Source organism: Cherax quadricarinatus, chromosome 63 (assembly GCF_038502225.1).
Source record: "Cherax quadricarinatus isolate ZL_2023a chromosome 63, ASM3850222v1, whole genome shotgun sequence".
NCBI classification, from domain to species: Eukaryota; Metazoa; Arthropoda; class Malacostraca; order Decapoda; family Parastacidae; genus Cherax; species Cherax quadricarinatus.
In genome coordinates, this window is record NC_091354.1 from 3779688 (window position 1) to 3789416 (window position 9729).

At 37.9% G+C, this 9729-nt stretch overlaps 1 protein-coding gene across 1 annotated transcript in view; it reads right to left on the reverse strand.

The window, feature by feature from the left end:
• Positions 1–9019, reverse strand: part of LOC128698254 (uncharacterized) — a 44794-nt gene extending 35775 nt beyond the window's left edge. The window contains 7 exon segments of the mRNA XM_070098538.1: positions 498–748; positions 1025–1140; positions 2060–2174; positions 2501–2604; positions 3079–3291; positions 5377–5539; positions 8876–9019. Coding sequence (XP_069954639.1) covers positions 498–748; positions 1025–1140; positions 2060–2174; positions 2501–2604; positions 3079–3291; positions 5377–5533 — 956 coding nt within the window. The 5' untranslated portion in view covers positions 5534–5539; positions 8876–9019.
• Positions 9020–9729: the final 710 nt, after the last annotated feature.

Sequence of the window (9729 nt, forward strand, 5' to 3'; positions counted from 1 at the left end):
AAAAAAAAATGACATGTATGTTGCAACGTTTCACATGAGGAATAATAGTGAATCACTATCAATAATGATGAGGTAAACTCGTTTAAATACTTTTATTGATCATATTTTGTGAAGGTTAAAACATGATGTATCTCAGATTATTACGTAACAGAAATCATAGCTAACACACAAATTCTAAACAAATTGGAAGGTATTTCGATCCATCCTGGATTATCAAGTCACTACTGACATTTGTGTACAATTAAGAATATTTGAATTAATGGTGAAATTTTTCTCTGAAGACAAGAAATTGTGACCAAAATCTGTAATTCCTCAAATTCCGTACCAAATTTTTTACGGCCTTATAATTCATAAAAACAAGACAAGTGTTTCAGTTGTTGCCACAAATACTGCAATATTTTCCTTCAGCTGTCATGATCAACTACTTTAACTAATCAATATCAACTTCTACTTTAGCTTGTTAATATCAACTTTTACTTTTGATGGTTAACATCAACTTCTACTTTAGCTTGTCAAGATTAACCTTATAGTTAACAGGAGGAGTACCCTTGGTACCCAGGCCAGTGACAGCAAAAGTTCCTCCTGACGAAGGGTAAGCAGCTCTCTCTTCAGGAGTCGTCATGAGAGCGCCCGAGGTGACATACAGAGTGGAGTAGTCCTTCCCACCCCAGCACACTGATGTCACATTTTTGGATGGTATGGCGATCTTTCGTATCACCTTAGCTTCTTTAGGATCCACGCAGATTACCTGGACAAAGGTGAAATATGTAAATGACTTACACTATGACTGAATTTCGAATTAGTTCGTAAACATATTTTCCTTATACTTGTAGCCCTTATTTACTGTTATTGTTATTATTATTATTATTATTATTATTGTTATTATTATTATTATTGTTATTGATAAAGGTAAAAGACGACTGAAACGTCTAATTTTCTCTCTGAATTGTGATAAAGGTGGCGAAATCTTCCAGCTACAGTATTGTAAATTTTATTTCTCACTTTACAATAAATAGGGACTGACCTGTCTGCCGAAAAAGCAGGCGACCCACAAGTTACCATCAATGTCTATGGTCATGCCGTCGGGCATCTGGTCATGCAGTCCGGCTTCTGGGTAGTTCAGTAACACACGCTGGTTACCTGTCATCAACAGAAAGACAGACCTGTATCTCAATGTTAGAACGTTCAGCTCACAACCAAAGGGACTGGTTTGATTACCAAGTACATTTGAATAGTTCATTACCACTGTAACTTGTTCAACTATTGTGTACAGAGGTACGTACTGAGCTCAGCTATTGTGTGCAGAAGTACACAATGGGTCACTGGACCCACTGTGTACACTGTAATCTTTTGACTACCGCCCACAGGATGGGTATGGGGGTATATAAATAAAGATATCAAACTAACAAGTACGGTTAGATGTAGGGGTAAGTTACCGGATTCCTGATCACCCAGCAGTAAATAGGTTCCTGGGTGTTCGTCAACTGTTTTAGATGGCAACCTTTAGGGCAGTGCTAGTTAGTGTATCGTTGGGCTCATGTATGAGGCGAACTATGAAAAATTACTGTTCCTAGTGAAAAAAAATACCATGGAACAGTTAGTTCGCTGATTTTAAGAAGTGTTGCTTTTTACTTAATAATACACATGTAAAATTGTACCTAAGAATGAATGTCGTCTTCAGAGCATAGGTTTTATGTAACTGATTTTCCCAATGCTTTGTTGCAGTATGTTGGCAGTTTTTATACTATAAAAGTTTATCTTGTTCTACATGACACAATGTCTAGAACATAACAAAGACATAAGAACATACGAAACACACTTAAATATAATTGAAATAACATTGGAAAAATATTAGAACAGACATAAAATAAATAATAGTATTGCCGTAGGCCTACTGGCTAGCGTCAGGCAATGTTCAACCAAAACAATGAATAACATTCATTTATACAACCCATCATTAAAACTTCACAGATTGCTTGCTTTAATGATCTAATAACAATTATTATTATTATTATTATTATTATTATTATTATTATTATTATTATTATTATTTACGTACTGATACTCCCAGCTTCATCGTCATAATCGAAGTGGTATATAGCTTCGGCGATTGAGTCTATGTAATAGAAGGACTTGCGATCATGGCTCCAGGTCATCCCATTGGACAGTGTCACCTGAAGCATGTATATTTCTTATTATCACATATATAGATACATTTAATTCCGTCACCAGTTTCGTATGAGAGATTCATTTGAATAATTGTCATAAAAATCATTACAGTCAAATATTGTTGTATCACAGCCTTGAAAAAATTGATGTAGAAAGAGTGTATAAAACTCCACTTCTGTTAGAAGTAATACTGTGGGGTAATAATGACAATGTGTAAGAATCTTTCATGCCTGCTGAGGTAATCAAGTGTTGGGCAAAACAATCCGCCCATGGTTATGTATCTAAGAAGTAGTTACCCCATTAAATACTAGAACCAGTTTGATTCAACTACCTTCTTCACCCAGCTTGTGCACACCAGGTCGTGGTCAAACTTGTATAAAGAGGAGTTGTTATACTCGAGTGCTTTTCCCTTGTCGTCTAGGGGACACATCGTACCTGTCGACACCAACGTTTGGTCAAGCAATTCACTTATAATTATTGAATCTAACAGAATATTAGGGTCCAGTCCATGGATACATTACATGAAACCTTACGTAACTTCTGATGTATATTTGTTAAAAAAGACCTTAAAAAGAGACGCAAAAGGTTTTAATATCTCCATTTTGAGCACCTGTAGCATCTGTTTTGAAACTCTTCCTGCATGGGAAGTGAGGGTTTGTTCAATAAATTAGCACTTTTATTTAGACAAAATATGGCTATGTGTTAAGGAAAACTAACCTAGATACTGTAACTGAAACAATAATCCCACAAGTGAATATAAATACACGTGATGTATTCCTTATCGGACTGAGCGTTATCAAATCTTAATGCCGAGGAGAAGCAGAGTCTAAAATAAGTCTTGCTTTATGTCACGTGTCTTTATATTAAAATGGACATAAGAAAAATCTGTCAGGTCATATAAGGTCTTACCTGCCCACAAACGTCCCTGGGGATCACACTTGGCGTCGTTGAAGCGGTGATCAGTGGTGGTATGGAGGACCTTGGGCTTGGTTGTGTGAATGTCTGGGTCATCAACAGACCAGTGTACCACAGACAAGTTCTTCCCCAGAGCCACCACCATCATCTCTGGATCATCTTCCACCGGGATCACCATACTGACGTGCGTTGCTGAGTCTCCATCATCTGTACGCACAAACATTAATTAAGAAGGGTCGTGGCACAAGTGCTAACAAGTGAAGAATCTACTATAGATTGGATTCTGTGAATAGTGGAAATATTGGGCATGTTTCCTTACATCTGTCGCCCCTGTTCACATAGCGGTAAGTAGGTCGGTACCATGGTCGACAGGAACATGTTATTTACCTTCGAGCGAGTGTTGAGGGAGCTAGAAGGGTCAATACAGAATTTTGCTTAAATTAAAACCCCGGTGACTGCTTGTTATGCAAGAAGTTAGTAGATGTTCAGTATCTGGTTACATTTGTAACGAGTTATGCAGATATGAATTCAAGTCACAAAAATGTTACAAAATGAGTTATTTATGCAGATATGAAGTCAGCCTCAGAAATATTGTATTTCCTGCCCCTTGTTTCCTCTTCAATACATCACAGAACTGGTGGGTGCTTGAATCCATGGCAAGTGAATCTTTAAACTCACAGGTCAATGCATTAACCACTTGGCCTGTTCTGTGATTTGTCATCATTAGTGTTATTACGATTTCGTGAGTTCACTCCAATATTTTGGAGAAACTGGCGGTCTTTCTGACAAATTTAAAGGAGCACAGTAGGTGTTAGCCTTGTCGATACTAACCATACTCCTTTCTGTCATGTCATTCATCGTATTAACTGGTCCTCTGCCAAAAATGTCTAACCTTCTTCTAGTCTATACAGATGCCGTCTTACTGAAGCATTACGTGTACATAACATTCCTAACATGAACTATAGTGTAGGCTCTGTCTCTGTAGATGATCTTTCTCATTATATTGTCATATGTTCTAAACTTCACAACACTCATGACTTGAATTGACTTTTGTTTCCTCTCCTTACCACTTCAACTTTCCTATATTTCCATTGCCTTTCCTGTCTTCTGTCAAGGTGGATTGCGTTTTATGGGGTTTGGTCGCTCGGGACACTTTATCCTACCCCATGAGCCAGCAGCTCTCCCACAGTGCCCCTCTGTTATCTTGTTTAATGGACTTCCTTGACTATTACTATTGCTACTACTATTATGTCTTTACTAATACTTCACTCTGCCATTAGCCATTATTTTTTCCTGAATTTTCCATTACCACTACTGTCACCACTGATACCGTCTTATTTCTACCTCGACTATTGTACTACCAATTATTCTACCACTATTGCTCCCTTCTCTCGCTGTACTACTCCCTTATCCCATTATATTATTCCTTTCTCCCGTTCTACTACTCCCTCCTCCCGTTCTACTACTCTTTTCTCTCGTTGTACTACTGCCATCCCCTGCTCTTTCTTGTATATATTCTGGCCCCCTTCCCTTCTCAAATTCAAATTCAAATTCAAAGTTTATTCTCTATAAGGATTACAATGCTGAGTTTACAGAAATTTGGTTATTGTTTGGTTTACATGTAGTAAAATTGTGATTACAGAGTGTACCACTAGAACGCTTAGCATGGCTAGGCATTTCGGGCATACTTAGTTTTATTCTTAATTGTAAAATATTACAAATTATGAGGTAAGTTGGTATTATGGCTAAGTGACTAAATACTAGTTTGTGAGTTTAGCAATGTGAATGCTTTTGTTTTGGCACAGTACATAGTACACAGTACACAGTACATAGCTTCAGTGTGGCTTCATAATGGTCCAAGTCAAACTGAAATATCGTCATAAGTTTCGGTATTAAGAGTACAGGTTATTATATATATATATATATATATATATATATATATATATATATATATATATATATATATAATGCGATGTAGCTATTGCGCTACCACTTGTTTTACCAGTACTATTACTACTACTACCACTACTCCTTTCTCCCGTCCTACTACTCCCTTTCCCGCGAATGATATGCCTATTGTTAAATCTGGCTTTTCCAATGAGCATGTTATTAGTCATTATGCAAGTTAAATGTGTTTAGTGATTACACAGAATCTGTTATAATCAAAGGGTTAAGTTTAGTGTCATAAGTTAACTTTAATGCCATTAGGTGGACGAACAATATGTATCCTTTACAGATACAAACACTCCACGGTGCATATATCCTGTGTAATTATATGACGAAACAGCTTACCTAAATAGAGCTCCTGGCTCCTCCCAGTGTTAATGAAGTGTCGACGGAGTTTCTTAGCAAAGACATCAACGAAGAGCAGAGCTTGTAGGTCTTCCTGCCAATGAGGTCCTTCACCTACTGGAAGGCAAGGCACGGCCAACTTTTCCACTTTCTCCATCTTTACCTGTGTAATTTACTCATTATTAATGCCATTTGTAATAGGGTGTTGAGAATGAACGTATAGGGGCATGTTGCATTATATTACACAGAACTGGCAAATACCACACTAATAAATCTAAATTAATTCTTCAGTACTGAATATACAAGTAAGCTTTACAAGATAAGCTTTAACTGTATTGATATTTAATAACCAGCTGTCCCTGCAGATATCTAAACCTGACCAGGCGACCAAAGAAGCTAGAAAATAACTTATTTTATCGAGAGGATATATAGAGGAATAGGAAAACTTGAAGATTATGCTTTGTTTCTTCTGGTAGAGAAGGGCACGGGATGCTGACGTCTTTTTCCGAAGTCTTCTTCCTTAGCTCCATCTCTCCTCTGCAGATCCTGTGATGATTTATATAGAGAAATAACACAGGAGTACTTCAGCATGAAGTCGTAATAACGTCTCTCCAGAAGCAATTTTGTTAAGCTGTTGACCACACGGATACACTTTGCAGACTTTTTTCATTACCAATAGCACCTTTTTTTTGGGTTCTGTATTTAAACCAACAGTTAATACTAACTAATGAGTGCCCTGACATTGTCATTGTTATTGTTAGAGTTAACACTTGGTCATGACGACTTTCATAAGTAACAATGTACACGTAAATGAATGAAATCCTCACACTTACAGTTCAGCTTATAAACTGCTTGAGGTTCGACCGTCGACACTAGTGTAATCTTTCTTTTACCCATCAGGAAAAATTTCATCCCACATCTCAGTAATATGATTATTTTGCGATGATACACTAAAGTGTTTCCATTTGTCTAGTACATGAACAGATTCTTCTTAGCTAAGACATTACACAATAAAATAAAGTTAGCACGGATATATTGTGCTTTGATTGGCCTTTGTTGCCGCTGTGTTTGTGAAATTCCATATCTTCATTTTCTTTTTGTAAAAGTAAGCTTTGTTTCTGTAAGCTGTGTTTATAATGTGTACATATGATGCCAGTGTTGGGGGCTGTTCACTTTAGTTATGCAGATGTTCGGTGGATACCTGCATGACTATGGTTAATTATTATGTGTGTACTTATGCAAAATATAAGTGGCAGTTGGCATGCCTTTCCATTGGGGAGGAAGGGGGGTAGTGTGTTTAGGATGCATGGTGTATATACTATGGCATGATGTAAACCATGCCGATGTATTTGCCTGTGAGTTGCGTGTTAGATTAGCTTTTGTGCTTATAGGTATGGTGTATTTTCTTTCTGACCTTGTGTAGTGTTGGGCGGAGTTAATGTTTATTACTACCTACATTGTATGTTTTTACTATGTGTATCTATCCATATATGTATATATATGTGCGGTTTTTAATAAAATAAAAAAATAAAGCATTGAAAATGTCAAATTTTCCACACATACTGTCACCTCTTGGACTCAGCCTGAAATATACCACTGATGCTAACATGGCATCTAATTTTGAAAACTTGTTTGTCCCAATTTATTCAATAACCCATGGCAAACTACCATGGACTTTTATATTTAGGATAATTTTGTCTATGTTACAAGCAGATGGGAGTATATAGCAACAGTATGTGGCATCACTGTCAAGGTGAAATTTGTCTTGCCATAATGTTTAGTCAATGAGCAGTTTAATACCAAGTATTTATCATTTTAATATTTTGCTAAAGAATACAGTGGCAAAACAGCAATTGAATAAATAATGGTGAAAGTGTTTCATTTTTGTGGGTAACCTCACATGGATAGGAGACGATCACTGTATTGTAAAAAAAGCTCAGATATTGCAATATTGCATTTATCATTACAACTACAGTTGATGGCTATATGATATGATACATGCGAGAGGAAAAATAATACTTTCTTCACGTTCTTAAACTCAGAGGATCAGTGACTCAGGATAACTTAGGAAAGACAAAAATATTTTTAATGCAATTTAGATTCAGCAGCTTGTGATATATGTGACACTTACCAGGCTACAGAAAGAACTGAGTAATTACCACGAGGTTAGGTTAAGATAAGATAAGATAAGATAAGATTTCGTTCGGATTTTTAACCCCGGAGGGTTAGCCACCCAGGATAACCCAAGAAAGTCAGTGCGTCATCGAGGACTGTCTAACTTATTTCCATTGGGGTCCTTAATCTTGTCCCCCAGGATGCGACCCACACCAGTCGACTAACACCCAGGTACCTATTTGCTGCTAGGTGAACAGGACAATAGGTGTAAGGAAACGTGTCGGAATTTCCACCCACCGGGAATCGAACCCGGGCCCTCCGTGTGTGAAGCGGGAGCTTTAGCCACCAGGCCACCGGGCCAGGTTAGGTTAGATAAGGTGTGTCAGGAAACAGGACAAGTGTTTCTTGACGCTGATCTTAACTAATGACCCGCCATTTGAGCTTCTGGTCATCTGACCGAGACCTTCCGCTGGCTTACCCGTCCACCCTTTTAGAAATATGGTCACACTTACAACCTTAATTACCACGAGGAAAAGAGTAACCAGGAAATGTGGATATCTCAAATCTGTCTTGATAAGTCTACTGTGTTGATTTATCAAGACAACTGAGATACAACGACCTTCAGAGATTTAACTTTATCTCCCAGGAAAGTATTTTTAATATTCCTTTTAATATATATCCTGTATCATCTTACTAGGGATAGATACAAAGTGTCGATAGGTATAAATTTGACTACCACTTCTAGTGTATTCCCCTCAAGGGAGGTTCCTTGACGCTGGTAAGGGGCTCTTGATCTAGGGAATTGGATCTGTGCTCCAATTCCCTGAATTGAGCCTGAATACCTTCCATCCCCCCTACATGCGCTGTATAATCCTACGGGTTTAGCGCTCCCCATGATTATAATAATAATTCTAGTGTGGTATTGAAAATCAGTTCTAGCTTGATGCTGACAGCAAGTTCTAGCTTGATGCTGACAGCAAGTTCTAGCTTGATGCTGACAGCAAGTTCTAGCTTGATGCTGACAGCAAGTTCTAGCTTGATGCTGACAGCAAGTTCTAGCTTGATGCTGACAGCAAGTTCTAGCGTTAACCATTTCTGGTATACTGATAACCAATTCTAGTCTTATTAACTAACATTTCTAGTGTGATATTTGCAAACATTTCTAATGTGACTAGTATGATCTTGCCAAACATTTCTGTCTAGACTCCAGGTAGTGTGATGTTATCATCGTTAATATAACACGAGATGATGTGATGTTGACAGCCAGTTCTAGTCGTGATGACCAGATGGGTTTTTCTGATACGTACTTTATTCCTAGTCGTCCTCCAGTTTTAGGGGAATAAGTAACGTAAATAATCAACATTATAAGGTGCAACATACTCACTGCTGGAATGGAAGACTCGACGCCCAAGTAATTGGAAGTTGGTCTGAGGTCACTGTAGCAGTCATCCCCTCCCGAGATGCATCACCAGTTGGCACAAACCACAATTTTCCCACAAAACACATTATAAACAGCCATTTACTCAATACAACTGGGTCTATAACTCATGTTATATCTCGTGGTTATTAGGAGATACACAGTAACACTTGGTAATAACTGATGAATACTAAAGTATATATTTATATATGGATTATTTTGTATAAGTATTTAGAAGGGTAACTTTCTGTCATGGTGAAGGTGGCAAGTATTGTCTAGTCATGGTGAGAAGAATCAGTAAATTAATCGTTGCCAACATCAAACATTTCAGCATATATTTGCCTAAATGTACGCGCATTTACTTACCATTATTAGTATAGGTTCCAACTTTTTTTTCTAGACGAATTGCTGCAATACAGACATATAAACATTGCATAAGTATACAGTAGAGCCTACTGGCACTGGTAGCACCGTTGTTGTCATGCAGAGTATTGGTTCCTATGTCCTAATGGGATTAGTACCAAACTATCAAAGCAAAAGATTCGGCAGGAGATGCAACACTCCCCCAATGAAAAGCAGGGGGTTCGTACGTCAGTTTGCGTGCGGCCAGCAGTAACAACCTAGTTGATAAGGCCCTGATCCACCATGAGACCTGGTCACAGACCGGGTCGCGGGGGCGTTGACCCCCGGAACTCTCTCCAGGTAATACCAACAATTAAATGACAAAGTTGGAGTTCTGCTAGACAGTTGTGGCTACTGTTATCTCGCCTCTGAGGGCAATCCATTAGCAGTGTATCTGATCATAGATAAATACTGTTTTA